We start from the raw sequence: 18,504 nt of genomic DNA on the forward strand, positions 1-18,504 counted from the left end.
ACTCAGTTGTCCTCAGGGCAGTGGTGTAACGCAATACCATGTAGGTTGCTTGGCTATAAGCTGATTAACTATGTTGAAATCCAGAGTGGTGCAAATACAAACCTAACCATGAGAAAAAACTCCCCAATAACCCACAGCAAGGATATTCACAACGATGCTGGCTACGGAAAATAAACAGGAGTGAAATAGAAACTTCTATTTATGTAGAAACCTTTTGCTGTCAGCTGGCCACCACTGACTTCACACTTCCCTCCTTAGTATCACCTGTGCAAACTAAGGGAGCCCTACATGGTCTGCTGAGTCACATGACAGAAAAACAAGACATCTGTCACCTCCCTGGCAACATCACTCCAAGTTTCACTCTGTCGAGTAAGGAAACGGTAAGATCAAGGGCTATGCACTGCAAGGACTGCAGAGTCAGAGCTGACACGAGGAAGACATAAACAGAGAGAAGCGCAAGAAGAGAAGAGGGACTATGAACAGGCTGGGAGGAAGATGGAGATCTTATAGGACCACATACCTTCTCCTCATAGATCTTCTTAACACGAGCAACAGCCTGGGCCAGCTGCTCCTTTTCTCCAGTGAAGACTATCTCCGTCTTGTTGACGCTGGGTGGAGGAATGTTGATGCGTGTCCCCGTGTCCTGCATGAGCTCACTCACCAGCTTGTTGTAAGGGCCAGCAATGAAGGGGTGATACACCTTCTCCACATCCAGCCGCTCCACAGCACGCTTATCCTGGAAGAACAAAACTCTGTGAGAACTGCCCTTTGTTATACAATCTCTGCCAGACATGGGTACAAGTTCCCAGTGGTGCCCTACTTGACACTCTGGCCCATGTAAATCTCCATTCTCTTCTGTCTACAAATCCTACTGTTGCTACTCATGTTTTATGATATTCACCATTCTAACATCTTGCCTTGGCTGAGCTGGCATCCGATTATGACCCACTTCAAACATGAAACAAACTTATCTGAATTAAGAAATGGACAAAATGGAGATCAGGAAGTTGAAGAAGCTGCTGTAGGTGCTCAGTGTACAGTCTGCACAGTACACGTCTCCATTCTCACTAACACACTAACTACCAAGCATGGCCACAGTTGCTACTAACATGCAGTATTCAGTGGAGAAGTAAAATGGCAAGATCACAGTACTGCAGTACCTGCTCAGCAGAGATGAGCAGGATCTCATGCCGGGCTTTCTCAATCCCTTCTTTAGTGCCGGTGATCTTGATCTGGTTGCTGGGGTCATCCGGGCGGGGGATCTGGATTTTGGTTGCAGTTTTAAGCTCCAGGTCCTGCAGCTTCTCGCCATTCTTTCCAATGACAAAGCGGTGGTGCTCTTTGGGGATGGCAACTGTCGCTGAAGCCTGAAACACAGGAACCAAACAAGTGTAAGAACCTTTGCCTGCACTGGCAGACTCACAGAAGCAGGCCTGGGGAAAGCAAGTTAGATGCTGCTGAGCAGTACCACTAAAGAGGAAACGCAATGCCTTCCCAGCAAATCCTGCCTAAGTTCTGAGACCGTGCCATGGCAGTTAATCTACAGTGCCTATACACGAGGAGACTAAATCCCATCTTTTCCTCAAAACCCTTCTGTTTGTCCAGAAGTGGTACTCAGAATTTGCAAAGGCCTTTGGGCACAGATGAGGAGATGCCTCTCTTTCAGCATAACAAAAACAGATGCAGTACCAGACAGCAACTGAGACGATGGCTCAGGGGTGGAGTTTATCTGAACTCTGACATCTGCTGCTAAGGCTACAGAGAACAAGACACACAGGCTGACTCCTAGGAAACAGAAATTTAACACCAGAAACCTACTCCAGCAGACAGACAGCTATGAGATACTGCTACTCACTGGTTTTCGGTGTAATACATACTGCTGCCAGGACTACCCATAGAAGATCTCTTGGAAAAAGGGTCCTAAAAGCTTCCCTCAATCTACTTTTAAAGAGATGGTTTGTAACAGGGATTCCTGACTTCCTCCCTTCTCACTGAAGTTTTACTTGCCTGCTAGGTTGTGACTGCTACCACGCTCATGACTCCTGTGAATATTTAACTACTAACAGTAATTAGACACACAACATTCCAACTACACTGGAAAAAATGAAAAAAGATCATTTGATCTTCGACCCTGTGTTCTTATAATGAAGCCAGCCAAGCCTAGGAGCAGTTGGGAATCCAGACACACCTTTGTCTGGGGCCAAAGCAGTAGGAGGTACATTTGGGGAGAGCGGGTCATGTATAGTACAACCTGAACTAATTTTTCAGGTGCACATTATTTAGGGTTTGTCCCTTTCTCTTCCCTCTGGCAGAGTATGACACATGGGCTGAATAGCGCTGAAGCAAACATAGTATTAACTACTGTATTAACTGCCTTTGACATTGCACATGAATACAAGATGTGGCTGCAATACAGCCTAACAAGTACTACCATCCTGACTATGAACTCAAAAATCTGAAGGTGATGAATCAAAACCTACGGGACTGAAAGAAGCAATTGAAACAACGGAGCTGTGGCTCCTTACTAGTGCAGCTTTAATTACACCACCCAGAACCCTGACCTGAAGCACTAAGCTTTTGGCAGGAGCTCTCATTCTCTCATCCCTTCATGAAGGATGTAGGTGGAACAGTCCCATTCTCACACACTAGTAATTTTGTGTGAAGGGTCTGCGTCCTCTCCAGGACCAGCACCTCAGCATAAAGTTGTTTCCAATCCAAGCGTTCAGAGATTGTAGACTCCACCCTTCGTGCAACACCATGGCCTCTAATTAACTATGAACCCTATTTTAAGCATTACCTCCATTCCAAATCGCCAACGGTGTGCTTTGAAAATATACAGCAAAGCTGAATTAGTCATCTAATAACACCTCCTCAGCTTATAAGCAGACACACGCAGGGGTCTCAACACATTCCTAAATCCTGGGGAAGAGCAAGGATGAAGTAAGAAACAGTTAGATGCCCCTACCTGTGTCTGCAGCCGAGCGACAATCTCCTTTCGAGCCTTCATGACTGCTTCCAGCTTGCCAGAGACCATGATAGAAAGGCCCTGGTCCTTTGCGAGAGACAGCTCCAGGTGAGCTCCTGTCTTCTGCATGATGTCAAGGCAGATCTTGGCCTGCTCGCCTTCTCCAAACTGATTCATGTCCTTGTATTTTCTCTCTTCTAGTGGCACATGAAACACCTGCTCAGCCACAGGACAAATAAGAGAAAAGGCACAGCAAACAGTGAGTATGCTTTTGATTGCCAGTGCCTCCCTCTGTTCTTGTTGTCTTGACTTTGCTGAAAAACTAAGTTCCCAGGTTTGGATAACCCATGGGCACTTCCATGTGGACACAGGCTGTGAGTAGTGACAGGGCGAGAGTGCTGCAGCAGCCAGACTGTCCCATACTGAGAGCCCTCCCAAAGCATGTCAGGCAGGTAGAAGCGCTAAGTTAACAGCAGGAGTACTTAAAAATTAGTGCTCACTGCTCGACTTCTGCAATCCCCCCCTTCAGGCCTGCTCTAGCTAGTTCTGCAATAGGGACTGAAAGCATTCTCTGAACAGCTTTCCAACAGTTTTCCTCTCCTCCCAGAGTGGTCCTAGATCTCAGGTGCAATTCTCCTCATGCCCTGAGAGGCAAAGAGGCTGCTAATCTGACACACAAACGATTTCATGCTCTGAGGAAAGCTTTGTTTCACTTGTTTTCTGGAAGAAAGAAAAAGGGGAGGGGATAGGGTGCCTGCTCCCACCAACCTGAGTGATGACAGAAGCCTTTATCGGTCGGATCTTGCTCCAGGGACCAGACGGTTCCTGGGCAGCTTCCAAACATGGTGCTTTCTCAGGGAGCGGAGGGAAGGCTTCCTTGTAGGTTGGAGGATCATTCTCTTCTTCAGAGTTTAAAGCTGTAACTGAAGTGAAGCAAACAGGATAAAGAGATGCTCTCCAGGCAGAGATGCCCCTACTGATCGGCAGTGCAAGCACATTTCTACACTAACAAGGGAAAGTAAGCGACTTGTGCACTACTATTAATCCTATTACAGTTATGCTTGAGGAACAGCCAACTCTGCAGCACAACTGAACTCAGTACAGCAGACTGCAGTAGATGCTGTGACCAACTCGCCTCATCTGATGCAGAAAGGGAATGTGCAAATGAATGGTGGCAGAAAACAACACATTGCTTCAAACTTTGTAAAGAGGAACTTGACGAGGGGACAACGGGCTGAGCAGAAAGAATGTAAATGAACAGAGAAAGGCTGCAGGTCACAAGGGGCGAGACAAACACACACCCAAGGAGAAGGCAGGGAGAAGTGTTACAGTTAGGGCAGACTCCAGGGAAAGTCTATATGAGGACATTATTCTCAACTCAGTTGTGTGCTGCACTGTGCCAAGTGGGCCAGCTGGCAGCTGGAGGATGGGTGCAGAAACACTCCAGTGAGCCAGCCACTTACGCTTACTTTACTCAGCACCTGGCTGAGCAAAAGAAGGAAATGACTGAGTCCAGCACACTGATCCAACCAGGCCGCACTGCAGCCCAGTGCCCCACTCTTGCATGTATCCTGTCTCACAGTCAACAGAATTGCTAGTCAGAGCTGCATGAAGATCTGAGGCTTGCTTATTCCAGGCTCTGCACGGTGCTGCCATTAGTGGATAGCTAGAGTGTGTGGTGAGCCACCCATACAGGAATGGAGAAGGCAACTTTTGCACACTTGTGGGGAATCAGATGCCTGAAGTGAGCACTGTAATAGCAAGGAGCCCTGTCTACATTTAGAGACACAGCACAGGAACTCAGCTGTTTTCTCACCTTTCACCTGCTGCTGAGTCAGGCCGCTGCGGTGTTCAGCGAAGCTCTCCTGGGTCAAAACTGCCACGGAGCTCATTGTCGACTTCCCACCCACACACAATCCGGGTATGCCACTGCAGAGAGAGAGAGGAGGTGGTGGCACTATTACCAACACCATTCGAGGGGCACAAAAATTACCCCAGGAGGGCAAAGCATGCTAAGCTTTGCCAATCGGCATCGTGAAATCGGCCACCTAGAGTGCCAGTCAGCTGCCCAGTTCTCTCACTAGTCCAGATGGGAACTCACAGAAGAGTGGACACCAAAAGCAGAGTTCTTCATTAAGAAGGGAGAGGATGCACAACGTAAGAATGTCACTGGAAAGGGGGAGAACGGAAGGTGCTAAAAGACACTCCAATTAATCTATCTATTATTAAAAGCGTGCAAAAAATCTGGATAGTGAGTCTAAGACCATAGTGTAATCCTGGAGAGAAAAGGAAAGAGGCCCAGGATTCTGCCTCTTCTTGAAGATGGCTTAGTTAAGTGTCTGAACTCCTGCTGATTTGGGGATACGCTCAGAAAGCCACTCTGATAAGCATGCTTAGCAACGCCAAGATCTTTGGCACTCCCAAAATAGGAACTTACCAGCTAAATGGTCAGTAGCCAGAGAGTCCGTCCTGTAAGCTGCCCGTTTGTCAGCCTGCCAGCTTTTGCTTTATAGAAAAAGAAAAGAAAAATATTTATGCGGCTGCTCCAAGACAACAGAAAAATATGACACTCGCGTTACTGTAACTTGCAAAAGAGCACTGCTGTACCGTGTTTCAAACTTGCATCCTATCCAAGATGTTCTCCTACTGAGTCACATCTCACCGCACTTTACCTGTCATGCTTTACTAGAGCTGCAGACAATGCCGCTGCCTGCTGACCCTCACAGCAGGAAGCCTGGGGAAGCTACCCTTTCATCACACCAGCTGCAGGAGCAGCCATGCAGTACAGGCAAAAATACAGTCAATTAGCACCAAATGTGCAAGGTAGACATGAAATTTCAGGGTTGCGGCGAGAGCATTGACATCTAGTCAGAGGAGACTAACAGCCTGAAAATCTGCCAACAACACTGCCATCGCTCACAAGTTAGGAATGTAGTTTAGTGGAGCTTGGGTGAATCAACACAGACGTCCTCACAAACTAAGGCAAACGCTCAGGACTATCCACATGCAGCTGCTGGCCAGTCCACCTCTTCGTTTTTTACTGCAATAAGATGATACAACAGGCACTGAACTCTGGCTCCAGGTCTGTCATTCCAAAGAAAAAAAAAAACCCACAGTGATTTACATGGACTGTTCTGAAGGCATCTTCTGAAAGAAATAGGTTGTTGGTGGGAGCTTTATATCTCCTGCATCTACAGCACTGATCGGGAATTTAAATAAGAAAGTAAAAGCCTGAAAAGTACACGCTGTCAGATGTACAACAGTTCCTCCACACCCCCCAGCTGCATGTGCGTGCTGCTGCAGGGCCTGCAGCCTCCTGAAATCCAGTGCCTCCGAGTGCTTGTGGCACAACAGGTCCCTCTCCTACACAAAGCCTGCGGTGCTGCTTCTAAAAGCGAGCTCCAGCACTTCTCAGGAAACTGATCTTCACCATTTCTGGCCTCCCAGTGTGCCAGAAAAGCCTCCAAAGAACTGAGCCTCTGACGTGGCATCTTGCATCAGGCTGATGTGGCGACAGAATAGGTGACAGAGGCAGGAGGAAAGGAGAGCAGCAGTGCACCAGGGTCACAGGGACCTGATCTGTGTTTCAGTGAAAGCCACACAGGGAATTTCCACTTGCTTCACCACCACCTGAGCAACGGAGCTAATGTTACAATTAATTCTCCAGCGACCTGCTGCTGCCAGGTGACAGCTCCCAGCCGCGCTGCCTGAAGCACAGCTTCTGCAGCACATGGAGGCTCTGCAAAGCTGGCGTGCAGGAAAGGGAGGCTGGCTGTCTGCTCTGGAAGAAATGCTCGTGCCCTGCTCACTGTCCGTGGGTACGCTGAGGATCACGTCACCATGCAAACAGAGCTGCCAACACCGCCTTCAGCTCACTGGGTCACTCAGGATGCCGCTGCCTCAGGGCAAGGTGCCAACAGGACCAAGAGTAGGAGCCAGCAGGACCCCATACGCCACAAGCAGCTGTGAGGCTCTGGCCAGAGCTTTGCTAATGGCATAGATGCAGTTACAGTTCTCATCTCCTGGGGAAGCATCACCTGGTTCTGCTCCACAGAGGGGGAGAAGGATGAAAAATTGGTGAAACTACACCAAAATAGTGGCAGCCTACGAGGCACAGCCTCGAAGCACAACCTCAAGGCACAGCTGCTGGTTTCAGTGTGTCCACACCAGCTGTGGAGATCTTGCAGGCAACACCTCAGAGCAGAGTTAGATATTCGAAGAGAAATCTAAGGGCAGCACTTACCCGTGTGGATTTCTGCTTTGTCACCCATACGGCAAGCTAAGAACAAATGTTTTCCATCTCCAGTAACCCCAAACATCTGGTATGCTGTAGGCCTCAGGGATTCATCTCTGGCCAAAATTGGAGGTGGCCATCAGAATGGTATTTTAAACATAACGTTAGCAGCGGCGCTGCGCCTGAAGCCCACACCTCCTCACCATCCCACTGCAGGCTTTGAAACTAAGCTTACAGCCACGTCAGGCCGGCACACGATCAGCTGGGTCACCAGGTTCCGAACCGCCAGCCTTATGGCTGCCTGCAGCATGGCCACAGCAAGCTTCACAAGTTCGGAGCACGCTTAAATAGGAGAACAAATCATCCCGAGAATAGCTCCTAGAGAGGGCCAGCCCTAACTGTACGGAAATGTTTGTATAAAGGGAAACAAAAGCAAAGTCTTGCGCTGCACTGCCAACACAACCGACGCTAGTGGCCAGAAACAGGCAGCCGGGCAATATTTTACTGAAATATTTGCATTCTGAGTTACGGTACCCACAAGCAGACGCGGCTAAAGCTTCGGGCAACCAACCCGGCTGCCGTCCTCCGCCCGGGTCCACGCACTGCCGGTCGGTCCGAGCCGACGGCAGCTCGGCGTTACGCGCTTCCTGCCTGCCCCAGGTATGCCGGGCCGCCCAGCCTTGGCTCGCTCCCGGCGGCCAGCTGCTGCGTGGCAGGATGGAGCCCTCGCACCGCTTCCTGCGGCAGCGCGCAACGTGACCGGCGCCTGCCGGACGCGGCCAGCCTTCAATCCGAGCTCTGTGCGCGTTTTCTCCCCTCCTAACCCGCTCGCCGCCCCCTCCCCTACCCCGGTTTCCCGTGCTCGCACAGCGCTCACTTTGCGCCCGGCCGCCCGCGCTCCGTTCGGGCGCCCGGAGGGAGGACGCGCGGTCGCCCCTTCCCGGCCGTGCCCCTTCCTCTCCGGCCCGCGGGGCCCCGCGGAGCCTCGGGCCGGGCGCGGCGGGGAGGCGGCGGGCCCAGGCCGGGCGGCGCCGCCAGCGCCACCTCAGCACTGCCGGCACCGGGGGCGGGGCGGCGGCGGGCCGGGCCGCTGTCACCCGGCGCGGGGTCCGCACCGCTCCGAGCGCCGCTCCGAGGGACCCGAGCGCCCCGCTCCGCTCCTCCCCGGCGCCCACCGCGCGTTCCTCGCCCCCCTCCCCGCGCCGCCCCCCCCTTCCCGCCCCCCGCTCATCGCGCCGGCCGCCGGAGCTTCCCCCGGGAGGACGCGACCCCCCCCGACCCCGCTCCGCTCCCCGCGCCCTCCCGCAGCGCCGCGACTCACTCCGGCCCGCGGCCGCTCGCCCGCCTTGCTGGAGAACCGGGAGCGCTCCTGGGAGAGCGGCGCGAGCCCTCCGGCGGCCCTATATAGGGCGGGCCGCTGCCAATCCCCGCGCCGCACGTCAGCGGGACGTGCCCCTTCGCGGCGGGGCCGCCGAGCGGAGCGGGGCAGCGGCAGCGCGCGGCCAGCACAACGCCGGGCCGGGCCGCAGCTTGTCGGGGATTTCTCCCGGCCGCTTCTTGTACGCTGTGTCGAGAGGAGAGCCCTACTTTCCTCGCCAGAAACTTCTCTGGAAAGCAACCCGAGCGCGCTCCCCCTGTGCCGCGACTCGATTTCCTGTTTCAGTGCGGCCCCACGTCGCTAAAGCCGTACACATCAGCGCCCGGTTGTGCTCTGGGTCCTCACCCCTCTCTGCGCACGCCGAAGGACCGCCCCGAAACACCCACGTCCCCCGGCGGCAGCGCGGCAGAAGTGGGATGAAGAAGTCCTTTGCTTCGTTAAAAAGCACAGTAAGAGAGGATTTAGGACACGGGGCGCTCGTGTGCCAGAGCACGTTTGGGTTCCCATCCAAAGAGCGGGAGATGCTGCTCTGAAGCCATCACTACGGCCTGCCTTGCCATCTCCCATAGCACACTTTGGAAAACCTTTATTACGTTGAAGTTAAGTATCAAATTATGGAGACCCTTCTGCGTTTCTCACACCTCTACAAAGAGCATACATAAAACAACATCCTAAAAACTGCCTGCATTGGGTGAGACCGTGCTGCACGCATCCCAGTGGCTTTCAGACCAGATTCTCTTTTCTTACTGCAACTTCTAGAGGCACCCGAGCCCACCTCCTCTTCTCCTCACTCATACACCACGACCAGCCCAAACAATTCTGCCCTCAGCTGCGCCTGGTGCAATCTCACCACCTTCAGAAGGCTGTGAACATCCAATGGGGAAACTGCAGCCCATGTGAGCCCACTGCTAAGCCCAGCTGCAATCAGCGGTGCTGCGACTGGGGAGGGAGGTGGCAGGAAGGCATGCAGCCAGGTGTTGTGTCTCTGGTAACCCAGTGCTATAAATACGAGGTCCCACGGGAGCACAGCACCATTTGCCTTTCTCCTGGTAAGTGTGCTGTTTATAGAGGGCAGCTCTCCTCTTGCACAAGCAGAAGAGCTGAGCAGATACTGGAGCAAGGTGATTAACCTCTGCAGATCTCTCATGCCAAAAAGCTCGTTCAAAAGACGAATTTATTTCCTGGGCGCTCTGACAACAAAGTTATGCAATCCTCAGCTAGCAAACAACATATACACTGCCCTTCTGAGGCTGCCACAGGGCGCTCTACACAGAGAGAGCAAGCAAAGTGCATAAGAACAGGAGCAACCCACTGGTGGCAATGGAGTTCTAACATGAACAAGTAGCTTTAAGCTCTGTGAATGCAGGGAGAGAAAAAGACAAGTTCAGGGCAAAGCAGGCACTGGAGTACTGCGAGGGCACCAGACCCAGTGGTTATCATTGACCAGTCCAGAGACCGAGCCCCACTCCTGGTCCTGCTGCCAATTTACTGCACTGACTGGTGGGATTCTCTCGGCTGCCCTGGCTGCGTGCACAGTCTGATCTGCTCTGTGGACTTGGTATTCCATGGCAGGTTGTTTGGATGCCAGGTGCTATCGCAAAGCAAATGCTATTTCAGAGATGAGGAAGAAAGTCAATGGACAGCTGAATAAAATCGATCCAACCACAAAGCAAAGGTCAGGGGCAGTCCTCCCACTTGCTCTGGGAGAGAAGTCTGGTAATTTCACAAAGAAATAACACCTGCACCAGTCAAGTGAGCTTCCTACCCGCACTTCAGAGATGACTGCAGGCAAAGTGAAGAACTGAAAAGTTTGAAGTAGAGCCAGAGTTCAGGTCTTCTGCCTGGGAGACCCATGACACCAGAGACAAAGCGAAATGGAATACAGCCTGTGCTGCTTTGCAGTAACAAAACTTGCCTCAAGAATGGGAAGAGAACCAGAGAATGACTTCCCTGATGCACAGCACAGTAGAAGAGATGGCATAGAAACGCAGGCAGCCGACCCTGGGGCAGAGGGGCCCTGCTGGTCACACTGGGTGCTCATGGGTTTGTTCCGTCACCTCCTGGAACCTCCAAAGCTGCACCAAGCTCCTGGGTGAGCCTGACTCTGCCAGTAGTGAAGGAGGTTTCTTGTTTTCTGACAACCTTTCATCCCAATTTTGGCAGTTAGGCTGATCTGAATGTGCTTTTTCATTTAAATAATTACCACACTGTGTGCTCGTCTTACACAGGTGCCTTTGGAGCAGTGCTGCAGCACTATCTGTTCTGCCTGCACTAAAAAAAAAAATAAATAAAATCTTCCGCCAATAATTACCCGGAGCCACCTCCCAAAGCCTGTTTGGACACTTGCGGTTAAATATCATGCTTAGCCAAGACGTGGGGATTGCAGAGATCCTGCAGAACAAAGCAGGCACTATTTCCTTCCTATTCTTCAAAAGGAAACTTTTACTTTACTCTGCTTTGGCCACTGGGCTGGAGCTCTTTTGTTTACCTTTTCAGTGTCCCTGCTCCCTTTCCCTTGGCAATCACAATACAAAGCGAACACGTGGCAACTTCTCCCCCAGCCCCCTCCCCCAAGAAATATTGCCAGCAGCTCTCATATCACGTAGCATGGAAGGGCAAGGGACTTGCAAGGCCCGAGCTTGCTCTTTTTTTGCATTACCTGCCACAGATCATTCAAAGCCCCTCAGCTTAAATGTGCTGCTGTGCTCTCCCACGCACTCCTACAGGTACGTTTGGCTGCTCTTTTGCAGGCCAGAACGTGAGGAGCCACTTAAAGCAGCTTCTAAAGACAACAGCCACTTCTTTTCACTTAATTAGGTAAGGAGACAAAGCAAATGGAACAAAACAGTCAGAAAAACAACAAACTAAAGACATAATTTTATTTATTTTTATCTCTTGCTCAGCTCCTTTGATTCCTGATATCACACAGAAAAAGCTAAGCAAGATTCGTGGCCCCTTGAAGGATTCTGAAGATTCTTCAGTTACCAATGTTTATTGGATAACGAAGACTAAAGGGAATGCTGAAGCTCCATTTTTATAAACTTTCTATGTGTTCTGGTATGCTCTGCTCCCCACATCACATAACTCCACAAGACACTCCTACTTGGTAGATGTTTCTTTCCTTCTGTCCTCGGGTTACAATAAATAGTCTGAAAACGCAACCCATAAAAGCTAGCATCATTGTGACAAGCAAAAACCTCAAAGAGCTCATAAAAATCAAACAAACTTGCAGAGAAGCCAGTTATTTGTTTGCAGGAGGAGGAATAATTCAGAATTACCAAAAAAGAAATCTCCGGCTTGGCAGCAATTGCTATGAAAAGGCAATAAAGTAAATACCTGACTCTAACCACCACTTCCAAAGGCCACCATAGGACCCCGGCTATTTAAGCACAACTTCCCTTTGTCCTATTCATAGCACACGCAACAGGGGCTCAACATATCCACAGGCAAGCACTAATTCCTAATCTCTACTAGGCCAAGCAAAAGGCTCTTGGTGTGTTAGAGAGAATTACATCATGGTGATCTAAACTGACAGTGAAAAAACCAGACAGTCTTCCCTTCCAAATCTGCAGGGCCGCCCTAAGCCTGCCATGAAAGAAGAGACAGCAGCAGCTCTGAGTAAAGCCTGTTCCACTAATTGTTGCAAACATTATTTTACACTTAATATGTCTTTTGATAACGCACCCTATTCTTCTTTGGGCTTGGGCTGGAACTGGAAGGATGTGCGTGCTGCTTTAGGTACAATCTTTTTTGCTTTAATACTTCATGCTGTCAGGCCCTCCACCCGCACGTTGCTATTGCATCTCTTGGATGAGCAAAGCACTGCAAGTCTGCAAATAAAATAGAGGGTTTAAAACGTCTTCGATTTCCAAGAACTTCCAAACCTCTCTAACTGCTTGTTTGCTCCCGTTTTTTAACCACAACTCTGCCACAAACAGTGCTATCCATTCAACATTTTCATTTCGTGAAGCTATTTATAAGAGCAGGTATGGAACATTATAAAAGTTTCCACAGTGCTACTTAACGAGCTCCCCTTTTAAGCAGCAGTCACCTATTTACAAACTAACTGATCTCCAGAGATCTCAAGGGTCCCCATCACACCAGGCACCAGTGCTGCAGGAAGCACTAAGGTATTCATTTTGAGAACACAAGCACATACAACGTGCCAACCATAACACACCCCATGCCTCCTCTCCCCCTGCCTGCTCTCCGACTTGTTCTCCTCGGCTCTCCTTGCAACTGCTCCGACACAGCTTTTCGTTTCTCTTATCACCTGAATGGAGATAACAACAAATTTGCTTTCTGCTGTGCAATGGAAACAGCTGGGGCCCGGCTGGCACTGAGGGAGGGCAGGGAAGGACAAGCACCCAGCACCTGGTGGGGACACACAGAGCCCACTGCCCAGCAGGGCTGCAGCTGGGTCATTCCAGTACCCCTACTCTCTCACTGGGGCTTTTTTCTGGCTTTCCCTGTGCGTTCCAGAGGGGCATCTTCCTTGCAGTGCTGTCCCCTATTCCCTTCCTTTTTTCTGCTCCGGCCTGTGTATCCATCCTATGTACCTGCTCCCATCCCATGGCTCGGCCTAGGCTGTGTTTGTTACCCACCTTTGGCAAACATCCTGTCCTGCCCTATTCACAGAACCAGAAATGCAGGGACAGACAGAATTCCAGTCCCAGCAGCAACAGGGAAGAGAACCAGCACATAGTGACATAAAGCAGAGCGGATTGAGGTGTTACATGCTCCTCTGAAAGAGGCTTTTGAGGATTTTTCAGACAAACCACCACAAAATATTTGAAAAAGCAGCCAACCAAATCAGCTATACCCAGCTGATATAGGGTAAGGGACAGAGGAGGGATGCCCCTGCAACAGACCAATGGCCTAAATGAAGCCTGACATCTGAATGATGCATGGTTTTCATCCAGTCCCTGATGAAAAATATGCCAGAGGTTGGCTGTACTGAAGCTAGACACATCTGCTTCATATGTACAAGATAAGGATACCAGTGGCCTTCCTTTAAAACCCGAGTCCTGATAGGTAGCCTTATCACCTGGTCTGTGCATGGGTCAGACGACTCTTCTGTGGGCTCTGGCAGATCACAAACAAGCAATTGATTGTCTGCTGAACACAAGAGGTCTTGCCACCTCCAGGCTGAACAGCAATGGCCATAACGCTGCCAGGTTCCAAGCCTTCACTATCCAGCTAGTTGCTGGGATGTTGGATCATTAAGTACATAGCTACAGCCTACCAGTACCAACTGCTATACTATCAGCACTTATTTCCAAGAAATTTCAATCATATTTCTTGTGCAGACAAAACTGCATGCTGTACATATGAATTATAGGCATGGATGCTTTGTTACCAGAATCACCCAGATTTATGACAGATGTACATACGTAAAACACTCAAGGAGCTCTGTTTGGTTACTTACCATCTCTTCCCCCCCCATTAACATCAGTTCCATTCCCAAACGGATCTTTTCCATGGGTGCAAAGTCTTCAGAAAAGACAGTGAAGCCATTTACAGAAAACAGTTCCAGACACCGTGCTGCTGAGTGTAGGGAATCTGGTGCTACTTCCATTTTGCGTCAACAAATAAACCCGTTTTACTTTACAATTAAATTAAACAGCCTCCAAGGGAGGGTGCACGAATATTACTGTGCTATTCGATCTGCTCAAAGGCAAAACTTTTCCTGTGAATCATCATTTCTTGGTATCTTGCAGCCAATGAACCAATCCCTTCCCTCCTTCCAGTGCCATTTTTCCACTGAAGTTAAACTCATTACTATTTCCTCCAACCGTTCTCCTTTGTGGTTTATCTCCTCTCGGGTTTCTCCCAGTTTCTCCTGCCAGCTGCTGCACAAGCACTCTCTCGTGCCATAGCTGGATGTGGCTCCTCAGCCCAGCCCCTACCACTCGCAGGGCCACAGCCGGTCCCCAGCAACAGGTCTGATGACACATTCCTCTTCCCTCTGCCTCCCTTCATCTAAACATCACTACCACTTCACATGACTTCAAGCAGTAGGAAGAAATCCAGCTGGTTTTCTCACAGACGAAGGCATACCTAAGTGCACAGCCCCTGCCTCCTGTGCAAAGCTACTTGCCTAACCTCTTCCAAAACATAAAGCAGATTTGGTACACAAAGACTAAACCAGACGTTTTTAGTCAGCTGAAGTGAAGAAATCAGCACTGAGAGCCATAAATGTATCAAAGTTACTTACATGCTGATAAATCCATTGAGTATGCCTATATAAATATATCTACATAATGTATTCTTTGCAAAATACTCGTTAAGAATCAGCCAACTCAAATCATGAGTGAGAAGAGAGGAGAGTCACCCACCAGCAGGTTAAATGAAAAGGATGTGTGTATTACCACAGTTTTAGAAAGAACATTCCTGTTTCTGGAGGCTGCTGGGTCAGTACCAGTCTGCATGGACTGAAGCACCAAAGATCACCTAAACTGAGGGAAAAAAATCCTTCAGCTTTAACATACCTAAGTTTCTTATGAGACAAAATAAACCCAGAACATTTATTGCTCCTTCTCCATGTTACAATTAAAATCTTAAACACACAAATCTTCCAGCAAGCTGGAGTCTTCTATACAGACAAAATTTTCTAAATAAAGCAGCTTTTTTCCCCTGCTTTGGCCAGAACTTCTCCTTATTTATTGATACATCTCTCTTCAACCTGCCTCCCTTTATAATGTGAGATTCTCTTCCACTGAAGTCACACCATGAGAGCTTTGAGGCAATGTTAGCTCACGGAAAGAAGACTGGGGGCTGACAGTGGGAAAAGGTCATTAAAATTATGAAGCATGCAGGATTTTTCCTTTTAAGATGGCAGTGTAACTCATGAGATTTTAACAGCAGAATTTTAGGATGTAAACAGTCCTTTTAAAGCTAAAAAGACAGCTAAATAAAGCCACAAGCTGAATTCCATCAAGTTTAAGACCAGCCCAGGACAAGCCTGTAACCCAAAGTTACTCTTCTTCAAGTAAGAATTTCTAAAATGAAAAGGGCTCTTGAAGCAAAACCTGAACCTGGAACATTACACCGTTGCCTTAACTACAGCCTAGTGTGAGTCTCAAGGTCAGGAAAGTGGCTCCAGGGTGCCTCCCCAGCTCCTCCGCAATCCCACCCAATGGGCACTGCCTTCCACCTGGACTCTCGCTGCCCACAAAAAATATCACAGTAGCACAGGTTCTGCTGGAATAGCTTCTAGATTAAAACCTCACCAGCAAAACAAGAAGCCACCAACTAACACCACCAGGCTGCACAAAACCATCCAACCCTCTCTTCTTTCAGTGAGGGTAATTAAAAAGAGGACCTAATGCTGCAGCTGGGTTTTTCTTTCTTATCTTCTTATCTGTTTTGGTATTTTCATACCTTTAACACCTCCTTTGTTGTTGCATATGCCCATTGCAAAAGTTTTACAGGCTCTTGGCTTCTGGGTAACTCGCTCTTGGACAAGTCAGACTTGTTACATCCTGGGTGAACAAGCCTTTCTCAGCCCACTTTAAAACCCCTGTTGCAACTTCTCTGGTGGTGCATGTCTTCACCAACACTGTAACAGCATTTCCGTAAGGGCAATGCTCCAGAGAGTGGTCTGTTCTTGTGCAGCGTCCATAAGGTGCTCAAAGGCTTTTCCCCTGATGGTGCCTTGCCAGATTACCTCACTTGCCTGCTCCTGCTATGAGACTAATAGATAACTCCTCTTTCTGATTGCATCTGTACCAGTTTGACATGCTTCTGGGTTCAGAAGAGTTCATTTTGGGAAAGGCAGTATCAGCTGGAATGCTATCACAGGTACAGCATCACAATTTATCTTGTAAAAGCCTTGAGACAGCTCCCACACAACAACAGCCATGAAGCCAACGGTTACAGCTCTCTCCTGTCAGACCACGCTGTAAAAGAGACCAGCTGTCTGTCAAAGAACTGCCCTTGTCCCACCAAAAATAAGCTGCTAATTACCATTATCCTACATAAATTCATTCAAATACCAAATCGAGAGGAGGTCACTTTCCCCTCACCACCTCCTCCAACAGCCCGTTGTAGAGAAGACCAATGCAAAAAAAGGAGAATGCAACCTTTGACATACAAGTAGCAGCATCATTGTATTTTCACCACTTGAGGCAGAACTGGAGCTGGGGAAGAAGGCAGAGAGAAATCACTTGACTTGCAACAAATGAGGAAGACGTGTCTGTCAGGTGCCAAACACTGCAATCATTTATGCAAAACAAACACGGAGAAATGTTCCTTAATCACTTCTTAGAAAATGTTCAGTAAAGTGCCTTCTGAGAATGACTAGGATTACTGCACATTTCTGTGGCAGCAAAGCTCAGACAAGACAGGGACAAGGCCCCTACCAGCTCTACCTTTACAGGCCTCCAGATATTGTTACCTCCGTGTCTACCAAGAGCTGTTCCTGTACGTGTAATTTGGCTCTGAGAAAAACTATACCGCTCTGAGTTGTTTTGGAAAGAAAAGGCTTTTTTGTAGCTTGAGTAAGCGGGTGGCCCTGCCCATAGTATGGGCCACACTGCATGACAATCCATTACAAACAGGAAGACTGTTGCCTCTAACAACTTCAATCTGAACAAAGAACTGGAGATGCAAGGCTTTGACAGCTATAGACTGTTTCCTTTCCTGCTCTTTTTCTAATGCAGAGATCCAAGGGAATGATTTAGCAAGCATGGTAGTAATGGGCTGACAGTTACACTTGGTCTTTTCCAAACTTAATGATTCTAATCTATGTATCTGCTTGTACTAGTGGGAGAAATATTCAGTTCACCTATGAAGCCATGCCTGGAACACAAGTTTTCACCGTGGATTGGAAAAAAAAAAATCAATTATATTGCCTGTGAATTGTGACTTTGTTTTTAAACTGACACAATCTTTGCAGCACTCAGATAGCTGTAAATTCAGGGAATTACTCATTCCTCCAGCCCTGAGCAATGAGATGCCACTACCAACACAACACACTGCCTCCTCCTGCTGCTGGGGAAGGCCACGTGGGACGAGCCGTTACCACGAGATGAACCATCTTAGTGCTGGCCAAGTGGGTCCAAGGACCATGAACTCACTGCACTTAGCCCTCCCTGCTCCATATCAGCCTGCCATAAAGCCTTCCTATGGGAAGGCAGAGCAGCTCAGGCTTATCCTCCAGCACATTACGGGGCTTGGCTCCGTGAGGCACAAACCTGACGTCTGCAATACAGCCTCATGCTTTGACCGCACCACGGTGCAAGGGTCCTTTAGGACTCCTAAAGGCACAGCGAGGCGAGGTGCCGGACGGGAAGGAGCCCCACACGGCGCTGGGGAAGCGACCACACCCGTGTGCCGCACGCTGAAAACCGCCAGCGAGCACCTGGGCCCCGAGGACGGCCGCAGCACGGAGAGAAGCGGCCATGACTCATGCTTTTGTCCGCCCCACCGGAGCGCGGCGGGGGTGGCCGCTAACAGGGAGGGGGCGGCCTCTCGGTGCAGCCCCGTCTCGATGGTTCGCGGGGGGCGGCCAACGGCACGTGGCGCACCCCCCGCCAATAGGAGAGGCCGAGACCATAGAGCGGAGCGGGGCGCCGGCTAGACATTCCCCCCTCGGCGCCCGTCTCTCTGCTGCCGCCATCTTGTCGGAGGCGTAGAGGCCGCCCGGCTACAGAGCTGGGCCCCGCCGCCTCTCCCCGCTCAGCCGCGGCACCCCCACATCCCCACTTCCCTCCCACTCGGCCGATACCATCGGGAACCGGCGACGGCTTTACCTCTAGTAGGCCCACAGCGAAGCCTATGCTGGGTACGAGGCCGAAAGGCCGGCCGCCATCTTGGGGAAGAAGAGGGACTCGCGTGACCTACCCGCACAACGCCAGTCCCTCCCCCACGTACCCTTGCCCGCCGGGTTGCTAAGGGAACCGAGCGGGCGCATGCGCGCTGGCC

The 18,504-nt window shown here is 50.0% G+C and overlaps 1 protein-coding gene across 1 annotated transcript in view; it reads right to left on the reverse strand.

The window, feature by feature from the left end:
• Positions 1 to 18,475, reverse strand: part of HDLBP (high density lipoprotein binding protein) — a 35,217-nt gene extending 16,742 nt beyond the window's left edge. Inside the window, exons 1-7 of the mRNA XM_010716510.3 lie at positions 18,333 to 18,475; positions 5,403 to 5,470; positions 4,782 to 4,894; positions 3,734 to 3,888; positions 2,966 to 3,181; positions 1,161 to 1,367; positions 521 to 736 (exon numbers count right to left, since the gene is read on the reverse strand). Of these exons, the coding sequence (XP_010714812.1) occupies positions 521 to 736; positions 1,161 to 1,367; positions 2,966 to 3,181; positions 3,734 to 3,888; positions 4,782 to 4,857 (870 nt within the window). The 5' untranslated portion in view covers positions 4,858 to 4,894; positions 5,403 to 5,470; positions 18,333 to 18,475. The remainder of the gene's footprint in view (positions 1 to 520; positions 737 to 1,160; positions 1,368 to 2,965; positions 3,182 to 3,733; positions 3,889 to 4,781; positions 4,895 to 5,402; positions 5,471 to 18,332) is intronic.
• Between the last annotated feature and the right edge of the window lie 29 nt (positions 18,476 to 18,504).

Source organism: Meleagris gallopavo, chromosome 11 (genome assembly GCF_905368555.1).
Source record: "Meleagris gallopavo chromosome 11, MGAL_WU_HG_1.1, whole genome shotgun sequence".
Lineage (NCBI taxonomy): Eukaryota > Metazoa > Chordata > Aves > Galliformes > Phasianidae > Meleagris > Meleagris gallopavo.